The sequence below is a fragment of the Bos indicus x Bos taurus genome, chromosome 7 (assembly GCF_003369695.1).
Source record: "Bos indicus x Bos taurus breed Angus x Brahman F1 hybrid chromosome 7, Bos_hybrid_MaternalHap_v2.0, whole genome shotgun sequence".
In the NCBI taxonomy this organism is placed as follows: Eukaryota; Metazoa; Chordata; class Mammalia; order Artiodactyla; family Bovidae; genus Bos; species Bos indicus x Bos taurus.
In genome coordinates this window covers 49,390,062-49,406,567 of record NC_040082.1, presented here as the reverse complement: position 1 = coordinate 49,406,567, position 16,506 = coordinate 49,390,062, and the positions used below count along the sequence as shown (strand labels likewise).

Genomic DNA, 16,506 nt, shown 5'->3' with positions numbered 1-16,506 from the left:
CTCAGCTGTGTCTGCCTCTGTGACCCCAGGGACTGTAGCCCGCCGGGTTCCTCTGCCCATAGGATTTTCCAGGTAAGAATACTGGAGTGGGTTGCTGTTTTCTTACTCCAGGAAAAATTTTAGAAGTAGAACAGGGTAGAGAAATGATTATTTTCACACTTGTTATCTGTGTTCCTCCTTAGGGAAAAAACTCTCTTGTTTAGAAACTGCCTGGTTAGGTCACTTTGGGCAGGAAAGTAAGACCCTGAGGAGAGAGTCCACAGGAGACAAAAAGACATTTCTAAAATGCTCTGCATGTAGAGTACACAGGACTCTGGGAGTGGAGGGTGGGGGCGTGCACAGGCAGACAGACCTTCATAAGAAGAGTTTTGATCCAGTGGAGAAGAGTAGCTGGTGAGAAATTCTCAGGGGTGCATGGCCACAGGTTTCTAAAGAACTTTTGATGTATCTGTGACTGAGAGATATTAATTCCCTCTAGTCCCCCAAACCTGTGTGTGTGGCTCTAGATACCTTGTGCAATTGCCATCAGGAGTGTGACTCTGAGTGGAAATCATGGGGATGGCCTTCTGCATTTGGATTAGTCACAAAAGAGGAGAATGAATAAGCTCAGGAGACCTTGGGTGACTGTCAGAACGCACACACCCAAGAAAGGATAGAATTCTTGAGGACGTCATTTAATTTCCCAAGGATACAGCACAAAGGGTACGCTAATTTCATCTACATCTCAAACACAGATGACTGATGTTGAGGCTCTACATAGTCAAGAACACTGAGCCCTAGAAATGGGAAAGTCAAGGTTGAGACAGGACCCAAGTGTGCTGACTCTTAAAGCGTCCTCTGTCTGGCTGTGGGCCATGCAGATGGGAGCTACTGGGTGGTACCTGTATGTGTTGTTCGTGGTTTCAAAGTTGAGCTTGGGCTGGGAACCAAAGAAGGGACCCTCATAGGTCCAGTTGAAACTTTGCAGGCTTGGGTAGGCCTCCACCTTGACTCTGAGTTCAAGCTTTTCACCCACGGCCACCTCTTGGAGGAGGTTCTGCTCAGAGGTTAAGTTCAAGTAGGCACTGTCTGGGAAGCAGAATGCACAGAAATCTGGAATGAGTGGGAAGATGTCCGTCTGTGTGTTCATTTGGTGATCCACCTGTGGAGCCAGTCTTTCAGCTGGGCCCTCCCTGAGTAGCTAGCATGTGCCACTCACACAGACCCGACCTGTAGCCAAAACATGCCCTCTCTCATCTTTTTCCCACCACTCCCACCCCTCTCAAAAGCTCAGGGCTTTAAACTCTTATTTCCAATTTCCTGAAAGAACCTGGGCAAATTCCTATCTTCCTTGGCACCTCTACCTCTTTTTTTATGTAATAAAGAGATTAATAGAATATATCTATCTTGTTATAACTGTATAAAATGTTTCCTAGCAGCTAAAAATGTCCCCCTTTCTGGTAGTAGTTTATATTTCCCCTTTTTCTGGTAGAAGTTTAATCAATGCAACTTCCATATCCAGTGCTAAAGTGGGCATGTGACCCAGGCCAACCAATCAGGGTGATCTGTGCCCTTTGGATCGTGATTGGTTGCGGGTAGGAATGAGTGAGTCCATGGCACTCATTCCTATGGTTTCTGTTGGAACTGGAGGAAAAGAGACGTTTTCATTCCACTGGGGTTTCCAAGCTTGGTGCTGCCCCACAAGAAAAATATAGAGCCAAGGGCTGGAAAACAATAGTTTCTTGTCCACATCTGAACATTAAAATCCAACTGTCCCAGAAGCTCATAACCATGTTTTGTTTTGCTTTAGCTATAAGGCCAATAAAATCCTCTTTTGGTGAGGTCTGTTTGAGTTGATTTCTGCTACCTATACCTGAATTCTCCAGTATTCTTGCCTGGAGAATCCCATGGACTGAGAAGCCTGGTAGGCTACAGTCCACGGTGTCGAAAAGAGTTGGACACGACTGAGCGACTTCACTTTCACTTTATGCCCATCTAGCCATGGCCCCTCTTCCTACTCACATGTGCACACACAGACACACACACAATTCTCCACCCATCTTGGTGTTCTCATATCCTCAGAACACCCCACAGTAGTTCCAACATGGGCTCTTTGCTCAAGTCATTTCCTCCACCAGGAACCCCATATTCTTCCTTTCTTCTATTTAGATCCTTCTCATTCTCTAAGACTCCCCCATCAGGGAGACTCCATCCATCACTCCAGGGTAAAGGAGTGCTCCCTCCTCTGGATTCGTTTTGCTTTTTTAAAAACTGAGGTATAGTTGATATATATTTGATAAGTTTCAGCTATCCAACATAGTGATTCACAATTTTTAAAAGTTATATTCCATTTAAAGTTGTTAAAAATTATTAACTATGTTCCCTGTGTTGTATAACACATCCTGTAGCTTATTGATTTTATACATAAAAGTTTCTACCTCTTAATCCCCAGCTGCTATATGGCCCCCCACCTTCCCTCTCCCCACTGGTAACCCCTAGTTTGTTCTCTGTGAGTCAGCCTCTTTTTTGTGATATTCATTAGTTTGTGGTATTTTAAATTTTTAAATTTATTTATATTTAAAGGATCTTTTCCCCAAGTTTTACTTATTTTAAGTTTTTGGCTGCATCCTGCAGCGTGTGGGATCTTAGTTCCCCAACCAAAGATTGAGCCCACAGCCCCTGCATTGGAAGGTGAAATCTTAACCACTGGACCAGAAGGGAAGTCCCTTTGTGGTATTTTTAAGATTCCACATATAAGCAATATCGTATAGTACTTGTCTTTCTCTGTCTGATTTATTTCACTTAGCAGGATACCAGCTGCGGCCCTTTGAGACTGTACAGTCATTAGGCACCACATCTACACTGCTTCGGGCTTCCCTGGTGGCTCAGTTGGTAAAGAATCTGCCAGCAGTACAGGAGACCCAGGTTCAATTCCTGGGTTTGGAAGAACCCCTGGAGAAGGAAATGGCAAGCCACTCCAGTATTCTTGCCTAGAGAATCCCATGGACAGAGGAGCCTGGCAGGCTACAGTCCACGGGGTCGCAAGAGTCGGACACGACTTAGCGATTAAACCACCACCACCACCACACTTCTTCATGCATCTGGTCCCCCCTTTAGGTAGCTGTCTTCTCTCTCCAGGCTTGTGAGCTTTGAGGGCAAGGCTGTTTTCTTCTCTCTTTCTCCCTTAGCCAGCCAGCCAGCCGTTCATTCATCCAAACTCCAGCCACTTCCCATCACCTCCACCATATCCCTCCCTAATCAAGCCACCATCACCTCTGGCTCAAACTAGTAGCAGGAGTTTCCTAACAGTTTTCTGGCTTCTACCCTCATCTCCCAATAGACAGTCCTCAACAAAGCACCAGAAAGCCATATTACATCTTGCTACCCTCAAGTCAGATCATGTCACTCCTTTGCTCAAACCCTCCAATGGTATCCCCTCTCAAGAAGAAAAGCCCAGGTCTCACGCTGGCCTCCCGGGACCTTCTCCTTCACCTCTGATGTCATCATGTACTACACTTGCTCTCAAGCTCCATCCAGCTACACTGGCTGACTTACTCCTTGCATGTGGTGAGCTTGGACCCACATTAAAAACACTGCTTGCCCTCTGTCTGCAGCTCTCTTCTCCAAGGTTCTACATGGCTTGGTCCTTCACCAACTTCAAGTCCTTGCTCAAATGTCAGTTTCCCAGTAAGTCTTCCTTGATGATCACCCGATTTTAAGCTGAAAACCCTATCCAATTGTCTTGTTCATAATTTACTTTGCTTATTGCTTGTCTTCTCCCAACAAGAATACAAATTCCATGTGGGCAGGACATTTTCTCTCTCATTTGTAACTGGATCCCCTGCATTAAAAAGGATCTAGCGGGCAGAGTGAAGGAAAACAACATCTGTTGTTGACTGACTACTGTAGGTCTGCACTACAAAATGGATAGGATTCGAATCCATAACTGGAAGACAGTTCACTGTTCTCTCCTGCTTTAGCCCTCAGAGCTGCTGGCACAGGATGGGCCCACAACAGAGCTTAGGTGCTCCTGCAAGCCTGTTGTATTACTTGTTCTGTGAGGGTAATGATTCTTAGGCTCGCCCTCCCGCCTCCCCTCAGGCTCCCAGCTTAATACATGAGATGTGGCCAAACTGAAAGCACTCTGAACCCGTCCCCACCCTGAAGAAGCTGCCCTCTGCTCTGGGATTCTCAGCCCAGTGACTGTCACTGCCTCCTCCCCAATCACTCTGGTCATCTTGGCTCCTTTCTGCTTTGTCCCAGCAGCCATTGTCCCGCCTAGATTGTTTTGGATAACAGACTCTCCAGGGTCCCCACCATAGTCCAGCACCCTTCGCCATCTCTGGCCTGGAACACCACGTTAACTGCCCTGATGGGCCTCCAGCCTCAAGTCTCCTATCCAATCCACATGACACAGGGCAGAGCTTTCTCGAATGACATCTCCTCAGGCACACTGAGTGTTTACTCTGTGCCAGGCCCTGCCCTAGTTAGTTCAGATACATTCAATGAATTCTCAGAGCAAACCTATGAGACAGTTACTGTTAGGATCCCTATTTTGTGGATGGGGAAAGAGTTTAAGCAACCTACCTCCGTCATTGGTGAAGGCAGGCTGGAATGTGGCTCAGGACCGTGGGCTCCTGGCTACAGCTCCTGCATCCTCTCTGCCATCTGATCCCATCACTCTCCTCTTAAGACCTTTGATGCCCGCCCAACCAGAGATGATGCAAGCTACCCATTCAACTTGCTCTCGGATACTACCCTCCGCCCCGCTTTCCTATGACCACCCCCCCCCCCCGCCCACCCCTTCGTGTCCCTGCTGTCGTCGGTTTCTCTGGATGCCTCAGATGCTCTTGTTCTCTTTGCCTTTGAGCCTTGCATATGCTGTTCCCTCTGCTGAAGTGCTGTTCCCCTTCCTTCCCCTCCCCTCTGCCTGACTAACCCACCTCCATTCTTCTAGTCCCAGCTTAGAGTCCATTTAGTCCAAGCCTTTGTTGGGGAGTCCCCCTTGGTGTTCCCAGGACACCTCAGGCTTCTTGCATGCCCACCCAGGGTGCCTGCTGTCTATTCACATGCCCATGTGATGTGAGTCCCAGGCATGCAGGAATGAATGAATGAGTGAACAGCAAAGTCCAGGAGGGACCTACTGGACATCAATCCCAAAACACAACAAAATGATGCTGGAATGAGATGCAGCCGTGCACTGTGGGACCTCCAAGGTGGGAGAGAGGGAGGACTCTGAGAATCAATCAGAGGGCTGACACAGACATGGCTCCTTAGCCAGGCTGAGAAAAGGGGGATTCTAGTGAGCTATTCCAACAGTGTCTACTCCTTTTTTTAACATCAGCTCCCTCTTTCTCAATCCCCATATGCACCCCCTCTCCCCAGGATCTGTGCTGACCCTCCACCACCCCGATGCTCACCTACCACCCGGAAGACCATGGAGGTAGTGTGGACGCCCCGGGCATTGGTGGCCACACAGGTGTAGTTGCCAGCATCTTGGAAGCCTACGTGATCGAGTTCGAGAGTCAGGACTTTTTGATAACGGTTGTCACGGAAGTCGGATTGTTGAGAGATTGCGAGCTGCATCCAGAAGGAACAGAAATGGTATACAGAGGTCATTTAGGAATTAGAAAGAGCTGGGTTCTAATTCTCAGCCTTTAAGGATTACTATGTGCTTTTCCTTGGGCAGGGACTGAACTGTGAGCCTCAGTTTCTTCATCTGCAAATTGGGACTGACACTGGCCCATGCTTCTAGGGTTGTAGTGAAGAGTAAGTGAGATGGAGAATGCAAATGGCATAGGGCTATGCCTGGCATGCAGAAGGCATGGGGAGGAAGTATGTTCTTAGAAGTGGCCTACTGCCATTTCCTCCTGAGAAAACTCCCTCTTTCTCTCTCTAGAGTTTTTCAGAAATAATTCTTACATTCATGGGCCTCAGAAGTGGCCTTGGAACCTCTTGCAAAATCAGAATTGAGCTGACATGTGCCTCTTGTCTACAGGCTAGGGCAAAGGTCATGGGTCAAGGGGGTGGAATCCTGCCTCCTCCTCCCATCACAATGTGCAGATGCAGGAGCCTGAGACTTGCTTCTGCATCATCTACTGACCAGCAGTGAGACCTTGGGTGAGTTATTCCTCTCTCTGGTCCTGAGCTATGCCCTCAGCTCCCAGTGCCAGCTTGAGGTGGGGCCTGGAGTGCCAGGAGGACAGGCAGGACCCCACCCCCTCCCCCAGGTACTGACTTTTGTGTCTCCACGTTGAAGGAAGACGTCAAAGTTGACATCAACGTCACTGGCTGAGCACACGATCTTGGCAGTCTCCCCTTGAATCCGCACCAGCTCTTCAGGCTCCAATGTCAAGGTCGGCGGTCCTGGGATGACTGAGATCAGGGGAAGGCACCCATGAGCACCTAGGCCAGAGCTGCCACTCTGCTTTCTGCCATGGGCCCAGGCTCCCTTCCCAAAACCTGGGGGGCAGCCATGGCACCTCAGTTTTCCCCACAACAAATCCCATCTCCTAAATGGACCTTGAAGAGTCCCCTTGGCTCCATCACCAGCGCCTCTCCCCAGTCACACCCTTCCCCTCTGCTCTGGACTCCTGCAGCCACCTGGAAGGCCTCCCTGCTTCCTCACAGCAGCCAACTGTGAGGCCAACAGCAGCCAACGTCAGCTCCCTACAAGGAAGACTGGATCATGTGCCTCTCTTGTGCTAACATTCAGCGGCTTCTCATCACTCAGACTAAAAGCTGCAGTCCCTCGTACCTCCCCAGACCCTGCTCCCAACCTGTATGCACTTGCCACCCCTCACCGCTCTGCAGCCGCGGGGCCCCTCCCACCCGAAGACGTGCCCTTGCCCTTCCCTTTGGGAATGCCTGATCCATGCAACAACCACACTTTGACTGGTTGTTCTCATCCTTCACATCTTCAGCTCAAACATTCCTCAGAGGGGCCTCCTGTCACAGGTCAGCTGAATTAGCTTCGGGCTTCCCAGGTGGCACCAGTGGAAAAGAACCCACCTGCCAATACAGGAGACGTAAGAGACTTGGGTTCGACCCCTGGGTCGGGAAGATCCCCTGGAGGAGGGCGTGGCAACCCGCTCTAGTATTCTTGCCTGGAGACTCCCATGGATTCCCCTACCCATATCTCTTCAGCTTGGTTTCTTGTTCATCACATTTATTTGCTTTCTCTCTCATCTGTCACCACCAGTAAATGCAGGTGGTATCCCTAGTGTGGTATGCCTAGTTTAGGCATAGCTAACCCAGTGCCTAAAACATGGCGATAGTGGTTTAATCGCTCAGTCGTGTCCGACTCTTGTGACTCCATGGCCTGTAGCCTGGCAGGCTCCTCTGTCCATGGGACTCTCCAGGCAAGAATACTGGAGTGGGTTGCCATTTCCTTCTTCAGGGGATCTTCTTGACCTAGGAATCGAACCCAGGTCTCTGCACTGCAGGCAGATTCTTTACCAACTGAGCTATGAGGGAAGCCCTAGCCTATGAATTAACATCTCTGGCTGTGGCTGTTGTTGAAAGATAACCTAACTCCGTTTTACAGGGTCAGATGCTAAGGAGTGCACGCATGTCACAGAGTCATGGTGAAACGAGGGCCCTGGGATCCCTCTGCAAGGTGGGCTGTAGGGAAAGGTCCTGCCTGGCTCCTCTGCACACAGAGTGGGTTCCCTTGGTTTCCTGGACAGGTTTCGTGGGCTCAGGGCACAGGCCCTTGGGCCAGCCCTGCCACTCTGACCCTGGCCTCATTACACGTGCTTGCTTCCTGTCTTAGGCTCAGATTCTGATCCTGCTGACTCATACCAGTCCTCCCAGAAACCAGAATCCATCTACCAGCCCAGCAGAAACAAGGGGGGAGCAGACAGAAGAGAGACTTCAACACCACTGATGCTGATGCCGAGGCGTCCCATGCACCTGCCATCATGACACCCCATGGCGTTGCTCACGGTTTCCCCCCTCTCCTGTGTTCAGCACCCAGCACCTGGTGCGCCCCAAGTAGGAATCCATGTCTGAAGGGGTGGGAGAGCTTTGGGCCCTCCTTCCATTCCTGGAACATCTGAAGCCTGTTCCCAGCTCATGACTGTGGACCTGCTGTTTCCACCTTCTCATAAGGCACATTTCCACTCAAATAAAATGTCACTCTCTCCACGAGCTCCCCACGCCCACACATTCTATTCCACCACCCAGTTCAATGCTTTTCATAGCCTATTTCATGACCTGAGACTACCTTGCCAGTTGAGTTATCAGCATACATGTGGTCTGCCTCCCAGCACCTCACACCTCATGGTCTTGCTTCAGCAGGTGCCCCATGGATGACGCAGGCATGACTGGAAGGAAGAGGTGAAACGAAGCACCCACCCTTACTTCCCCTCTGCCAGGCACCAGCTCTCAGGTCGTCCCTGTCCACGCACCTTTCTGAACTTTAAGCCGGATGCTGAGGGACTTCACCACCCTGCCAGCCACCCGAACGCTGCACTCGTAGTCCTGGCTCTCAATGAACTTGGCCTTGTGGATGGTGAAGCCGTACCAGGGCGAGAAGGAATAGCTGGTTTGGCGCAAGACAGACCGGCCGCGCACCCGCACCAGCGAGACGCCCGCCTCCAGTGCTGGGTCAGTGAGCAGACAGGGCAGCAGCGCGTCCTGACCCTCCAACACCGTCACTTCCTCGGCCAGGACCCTCCAGGGCCGAGCAGGGTCTGGGGAGCATGGAGATACAGGGTTACAAAGGCCCCCCCTCCGCCAGGCTAACCGACCGGTCCCTGGACATTGGTGACAGAGAAGCTCAGAGATGCTGTTCATTTGCCTGAGGTCACATAATACCAGGGAAGCTCAGCTGATGCTTGGGGGCTCTGGGGCAGGTCCAGCCCCACTATTTAATGCTGTGTGATCTTGGGCAAATGACTCAGCCTCTCTGAGCATCTGGAAAATGCGCAGAAACAAGAACCTTCTCACAGGGTTGTTGTGAGGAATGAAATTAGAAGCACTGCCACAGGTCCTTGTTCGTGGCAGGTTCTCAGTAAACGTGGAGTTGGCTTATTATGATGGCTCAGGTCAGGGCCCAGCCCTCTTGGCCGTTCTTGGTGGGCCTTGCTGGGCTAGTCCTCTTGGGAGGGGGCTCATAGTCCTCACCTTTGACGTAGAGGTGGATAGTAGCAGTGCCCGCCAGGGGGTCTCCAGGCTCAGTGCAGCGGTACGTTCCCGTGTGTAGGAAGGTGGCATTGTTCGTGGTGAGGATGCTTCTGGGGGCGTCAGAGTCCAGAGTCCAGTAGGGGGAAACGGGGCCATCCCACTTCACGCTGCCATTGCTCGTACATCGCAAGGTCACCGCTGTGCCTGGCTCCACCACCAGCTCAGGGCCACTGGGCTCTATCACTGGGACCCCCTGACCTGGTGATGGGAAGTGGCAGATAGAAGTGAGGGCTGAGGTGACATCCCGCTGGCTGTACCCTGCCTCTGAGCTGGGGGCTCTCTGGCAGGCTGCTGCTGGTTCTGGGGTTCAGCTACAACTGCAGGACCAACTCAAACACGTCCCTGCCCCCCTCAGGTCAGTCGCTTCAGGCCCTGCCCCAAACCTCCTGTGATGGACTGACATCGCTGATGTCTCTGAGAGAAGGGGGCTGAGGGCTTTCTTGGCCTCCCACCCAGCCACTGTCCCGGGGGGCTACCGCAGCCTCTGGCCTCAGTCTTCCTGGCCATGACTGCGTCATTCTTCCCAGGAGTGGACTCCTTCAGCCTGATGTAATAAATGGGCTGCATTCCTGCTACGAAGTCCAGCACCTAGCTCAAAGAAGGGGCTTCAAACAAGCAAAAGTGAAAGTCGCTCAGGCGTGTCTGACTCTCTGCAACCCCATAGACTGTAGCCCACCAGGCTCCTCTGTCCTTGGAAGAAAGAAATGAATAGAATGTTCGTGGCAAAGTGTTCTGAATTAATTCACACGAGGAAGAAGAAAAAGGGGCTTCCCTGATGGTCCAGTGATTAAGACTCTGAGCTTCCACTGCAGAGGGCACGGGTTTGACCTCTCCACATGCCACACGATATGGCCAAAAACAAATAAAAATGCATATACCTTTAAAAAATATTTTAAAGAAATAAAAGAAGAAGACAAGGGGTATGGGATCTTGGCATGGCAGAGTTCGAGTCTTCTGCTGTGCCTTCTCTCATCACTGGACATCTGGTCTGTAGCACAGTGGAGAGGTTCAGAGGCTCTGTGCCTCAGTTTCCCCATATAAAATGGGGACCAAAATTGTACCCATTTATTGGGATGTCAGGAGATTTAAATGCACAGAAAGCTTTAGAACATCACCTGTCACCAAATATAAATAATTCAGCAAAGGTTAGCCATTCTATTTACTATCTAGTCTACCCCCAGAAGCCCACCCTAACATCCCAGCACTGCTGCGTTTACTAGGGACAATCTCTTTTAAGGAAAATTTTCTTGAAGGAGAAAAGAGAACTTGAAACTCAGGCCCTCCGGGAAAAAGACCCGTTGCTTCTGCAGTGTCAGCATTTTTCCAGGGCCTAAAATAGGGGTAAAGGAGGGAAGTGAGAGCTGATTCAAGGACTTGGAGGGGCTGCCAGGCGCCCTCCAGCCTGTGCAGGCGGAAACACATTGCTGGTACCCGGCCTAGCCCCCATTTCCGCTCAGCCTGCAGTCCTTCTCCGAGGGAGGCTCTCACTTCTGCTTCCTGGCCACTGTCCCCTTTAGGGGAAAGACCCCCTCACCCCCTGAAACAGGCAGTACCACCTGCTGGGCACTGGCATATCCCAGGCTGCAGGACCCGGCTCTGCCACTGACCTACTAGGTACCCCCCTACTGAGTCTAATCTGTCTGTCCCAGCGATGGGACCATGGACATCCCAACCCTGAAGGAACCAGGCAATTTCAGGGACTCTTCATCATCTTGCACAAAAGCTTCTTCTTAAAAAAAAAAGTGTATTTATTTATTTGGCTGCATCATGTCTTAGTTTCAGCACGTGAGATCTTTTGTTGCAGCATAAGTGCTCTGAAGCTGCAGTGTGTGGGCTTAGCCGCCACGTGGCATGTGGGACCTTAGTTCCCCGATCAGGGATTGAACCCATGTCCCCTGCATTGGAAGGTGGATTCCTAACCACTGGACCACCAGGGAAGTACTGCACAAAATCTTCTTAAATGGGTCTTTCCATTCCACTGCACCCTGCCCTCACTACAAACCCCAGAATCAGAAAGATCCTGTCAAATTATTTCAGGATGACTTAATTTATGTTTTTATTTTGTACACATCACAGATGTGCAGGCTTCTGATCTGCATAAAGGATGGAGTGACCAGAGGAATACTGCGGAAGCCGACACCTGGGGGTTGTAGCCAGGCTTCCCTGTGCTGCTGACCCCCAGGGAGAGGGGCAAGCATCATTTTTGGCAGGCTGCTGGCAAGTCCCAACAGAGCAGGTGCTAGCCTATTACTGCTGCAGCCATGCAGGGCATCGGGGTTGGGGTGGGGGACTGGAGGGAAGAGCTTGATTGTGGACTCATGTCAGCCAGTCGTCGCTCAGCCATGTTTGACTTTTTGCGATCCCATGGACTCTAGCCCACCAGGCTCCCCTGTCCATGGGATTCTTCAGGCAAGAATACTGGAATGGGTTGCCACTTCCTCCTCCAGGGGACCTTCCTGACCCAGAGATGGAGCCCGAGTCTCTTTCATCTCCTGCATTGGCAGGAGGATTCTTTACCACTGTGCTATGCCAACCTGGGTCCAAAACTTGGCTCTACCCTGCTAACTAAGTAGGCTGCTTAACCTCTGACCCTCAGGATACTCTTTCAATGAGAACAATCCGAATTTCCACCTCTGAGAGGTCCTGGGAGGATTCAAGGAGGTGATAAACAACTTCTGGCTGAGTCAGCTCTCCTGTCCTGTGTTATTGCTTCATCTACTACTCTCCTAACCTCCTCTCTGATCCTGACACTCTGACAGCTGAAGTGCTAACTTTTAAAGGTCACAGCCTATGCCTGTAGCATCCCACGGTCTCAGATTCTGTGACTCTGTATTTCGCTTCTGCCCCTGCTGGGTCTCACAGCGCCTTCTCCCTCAACCACCCCTACCCTGTCCTCTAACTCCAGGCTCAGCCTCCTGGAAGTGTAGTCAGAGAGGCATTATCTTATTTTGTCCTGTCATCTCAAGTATTCATGCAGGACAGGGCTGACACCCTCAGCTTCCGCTCCAGCTGCCCACTGCTGGCTTGACAGGAGGGAAGGAAAAGCTTGCTCAGGCCTTTACTCCCTGGGTGGGGGCTGGACCCCTTCTGCCCCTTCACCCCACCATCTCATCTCCCCAAACCTTCTCACCCCCTCCCACTTGCTTGGGAGACATCCCTCATCATCAGCTCCCAGGGTGTGCCCCCACACCCCCACCTGTCCCCCAACACATACATACATACATACATACATATACAAACATATACACACACAAAAAATAGACAAACATACACACACATACACACACATACACAAATATATACACCCATACACATGCAAAAAATAGACATACACACAGAGAGACACAAACATACACACATGCGCGCGCACACACACACACACACACACACACACACACAGCATGCCAAGGTATGGGGCACAGCCTCCTCCTTGGCCCTGAGTCTTAGTGAGTCTCTTCTGGTCTCTAGGGTGCAGTGATTCTGTCCCCCAACTTCTTCACAACTGCCCCTCATTCATCACTGGTCTACTGAAAAAGTAGGCTTCCAGCCTGCAGTCCCCATTTCTTCTTTCCTTTGAGGCGAGATGCTGGACAGCCCCTCCATCCCCCATCAGTCTCCCACAGGCATTTTCTGGGCAGGAGGATAGGACAAAAGAGTGAAATAAAACCCACAAAGCTTTCTAGGATGAGGGGAATCGTGTCTATCTTAATTGAGATGGTGGGGACACAAGCATATAAACTTGTCAAATCTCATCACAGGCACACTTAAGAATCAATGCTTTCTACTACACATAAATTCAGCTCAACAAAAGAGAACAGACTTGCAAGCCCAGTGGAACTGACTGGGCCCAAAAAAGCCCTTCAGTGGGCCATCTCGTCCTCAGGGACCAGACGCACCTATTCCTCAGGCTCTTGCAGCCACAGGACTGTGGGAAGGCCGGAGATGCTGCTGCCTTCCTACCCCACCCACAGTCCCCATCCTTCCCCAGCGTTCCTCCAAATATGCAGCAAAATTTAGGGGCTTCCCTGGTGATCCAATGGTGAAGACTCCACACTCCCAGTGCAGGGGGCATGGGTTTGATCCCTTATGCCGCATGGAGTGGCCAAAAGAACTTAACATGTGTTTGTTGGGCCGACTGTAGATACGAGTCCAGCACCCAGCCCCCAGCCTCAGTTAGGGACCCTCCTAGCGGGAGATCCTGCATCACTGATGCTGCCGGAGGGATGGGATTCGGGTGGGGTCTGCTCCACAGCTCTCTGTCCTGAGGCCCCGCAGCCTGTGTCTGTGATTTCAGCCTAGCAGACCCTCGCTGTCCTCCCCTGAGACAAGTTGCTAGCCCTGTACTCTCTCATCCCAAATTTACCTCTCCTGAGCCCGTGGCCAGAGAGGCTAACCTCTTACCTCTCCTTCTGACCTCTTGCCCAAGCCACCCAAGGAAGGACCACTGCCTCTTCAGGCCCCTCCAAGTCACATCCTGCCTCATTCGCCTCGTGAATCCCACACTGGCAGTGCCAGCGGAGCCACGAGGGGCTCTCAGGGCCTCTCTGCTCAGCGTAGGTCTGGACCAGTGGGACTGGCATCTCCTAGGAATTCGATAGTCATGAAGAATCTCAGATCACCCCTGAGACTGATAGAGTCAGAGTCTGCACTGTAACAAGATCCCTGGGGTATCTGTGTGCACAGTGGGGTTTGAGGAGCATTTTGTCTGCTCCATCAGCCCCCAAAACATGCTGTTGACCGTTCAATAGGCACTAAAGAGTCCCGAGGGCATAGGGATGTGTTCAGGACACACGGACGGTCACCATCTGAGCTGGGCCAGATCCACAGCCCTGGCCAGGCTGGTTCCACCTAGTTCATACCCGCTTTCCCTCCACTGCCTTTCTGGAGCAGACACCCACACACCCGCAGTCCAGGGTTGGGGAGATGAAAACGCAGAGTGGAGACCCTAGTGACGGGCAGAGGTTTAGAGAATCCTTCCCTTGGAACCCTGTCACAACCCTGTCCCCACCCCCTGACCCCCCAAAGCTCTGGTTCTGCTCTTACCATGCCAAGCTGTGACCACCAGCAGGATCAGCAGGGTCCGTGGGCCCATGGCTTCAGCAGGAAAGCGGCAGGCTGACGCAGGGCTTGCGGCGGGGCAAAGAACCGGATTCTCGGACACCAGCCCTGATGGGACCAGACCCACTGGACATGTATTCCTCTCCACTAGCACTGGCTGTTTGTCTTGTTTTCCTCTTCCTCCTTCTCCTTGGGCTGATCCCCCTCTTCCTCTTTTAGCTAGGCAAGGCAACCACAGAGTTTGGAAATCTTGGTTAAAAAAATAAATAAATAAAGACATGCCCCCCCCAGGGGGTGGGGTTGGAGTAAGGGTAGGACTGCTAAGTTCAGAGCCCTTCCGAAGCCACCTCTAAGGGGCCCTAGGAGAAGAGACATGCCCAGTATTAGGCAGTTGATTGTACATATGGGGGGGGCTCCAGAGCAGCAGGGGGCTCTTGCTAAGTGGAAAAGGAAGTTAGGTTGGTCTGGACAAGCCTGATAACAGATAGTATCAAGAAGCTTCCATTTACAGGACACTCACCAGCCAAACCTTTACATACCACTGTCCCCTTTTGTTCCCATAAAAATTTTATACAGTAGGTACTGTTATCATTCCCATTTTACAACGTGAAAATTGAGGTTCAGGTTCAGAGAGCTCAAACACTGTAAACTTGCCCAAGGTCTCATAGCTACCAAAGGGAGGTGGAATTTGGATCTAGGCAACCTGAAGAGGATAAGATTGAATAGTATCATTGACTCAATGGATATAAATTTGAGCAAACTTCGGGAGGTAGTAAAGGACAGGAAAGCATGGCATGCTGCAGCCCATGAGGTCCCAAAGAGTGGACATGACTTAGCAACTGAACAACAGCAACCACCTGGCTATAGAACTGCCTTTTTCTGGACTAATTAAGTTTGTTTACTTTTACAAAGGGTTAAACTGTGCTGCTGTAGTCTAAGAAAATTAGCATCCCTCTGCCGCCTTTCCTGCATGCAACTGCATTTACCACTTTTAGTTGATTCTTCCAGTGTTTTTATTTCTATTCAAATGGTTATAAAATTAATTCTAGAATCTAAAAAAAAAAAAATCCACTCAATAAACACTGATCCAGGAAAATGATTAATCTTTCCATCGACTTAGAAATATAAGTATTACAAATACATTTCTGTCTTAGCAAAGTGTTTTGAACCTTTACAAATCATGAAAACAAACTAAAAGACATAGAAACTCTTACGAGACCTATAACTATCAAAGAGATTCAGTCAATCAATAAAAACCACCCAACAAAGAAAAGCACTTAAAGAATTAACCCTGATTCGTCTCAAGCTCACTCAAAAGAATAGAAGATGACTGGGCTCTTCACAACTCATTCTATGAGGGCTGCAGTAACTGATTCCATCAACAAAGAAGGATATCATAAGAAAACTATAGATGGATTTCTCTTATGAACCTAACTGCAAACATACTCAACCAAATCCCAGCAAACCAAACCCGACAGCATATTAAAATGATTAGACACCATGATCAACTGGGATTTATCCAACAAATGAAGAGGTGGCTCAGTACAAGAAAATCGACATCACAATAATAGAATGAGAGAATTTCACATGATTATCTCAACTGACACAGAAAAAAGCCTTTAATAATATCTAACATGCTTTCATGATAAAACCCCCAAAGACTAGAAACGAAAACAAACATTCTCAAAATTATTAAAAGCGTATATAAAAAAAGCCACAGCTAACTCAAAGATAAAACATTGAAAGCTTCCCTGCCCCCACCCCTCCCACCACAGCTTTACATCAGCAACAAGGCAAGGACAACATGCCTCACTATTTCTATTGAACACTATACTGGAGGTCTGAGCTAGAACAATCACAAAGAAAAAGAAATAAAATGCATCCAAATTAAAAGAAGTAAAACTTTCTGTCTTCACAGATGACATAATCCTATATACAGAAAATCCTCCTCTGCCCATTGGATTTTCCAGGCAAGAATACTGGAGTGGGTTGCCATTTCCTTGTCCAGAGGATCTTCCTGACCCAGGGATAGAACCCGCATCTCCTGTGTCTCCTGAATTGCAGGTGGATTCTTGACCACTGAGCCACCAGGGAAGTTTTGACTTTGGTGACACCACTACAAAATGTGCTTTTGCTTTCATCTAGCGAAAAAAAAATTCCATGTCCTTATTGATGTTCAGTAAAGAAGAGATGTGACTAATTTAAAGTGATAAAGTGATAAATCCTTAGTTCTTCAGGCACTCTAACAGATCTAATTCTTGAATCTATTTCTCACTTCCA

The 16,506-nt window shown here is 49.9% G+C and overlaps 1 protein-coding gene across 1 annotated transcript in view; it reads right to left on the bottom strand.

Annotated features, from left to right (window-relative positions):
* The window catches only part of CSF1R (colony stimulating factor 1 receptor), a 31,556-nt gene extending 17,116 nt beyond the window's left edge, over positions 1 to 14,440 (bottom strand). Inside the window, exons 1-6 of the mRNA XM_027545979.1 lie at positions 14,212 to 14,440; positions 9,109 to 9,366; positions 8,391 to 8,675; positions 6,218 to 6,354; positions 5,400 to 5,559; positions 882 to 1,068 (exon numbers count right to left, since the gene is read on the bottom strand). Of these exons, the coding sequence (XP_027401780.1) occupies positions 882 to 1,068; positions 5,400 to 5,559; positions 6,218 to 6,354; positions 8,391 to 8,675; positions 9,109 to 9,366; positions 14,212 to 14,260 (1,076 nt within the window). The 5' untranslated portion in view covers positions 14,261 to 14,440. The remainder of the gene's footprint in view (positions 1 to 881; positions 1,069 to 5,399; positions 5,560 to 6,217; positions 6,355 to 8,390; positions 8,676 to 9,108; positions 9,367 to 14,211) is intronic.
* Between the last annotated feature and the right edge of the window lie 2,066 nt (positions 14,441 to 16,506).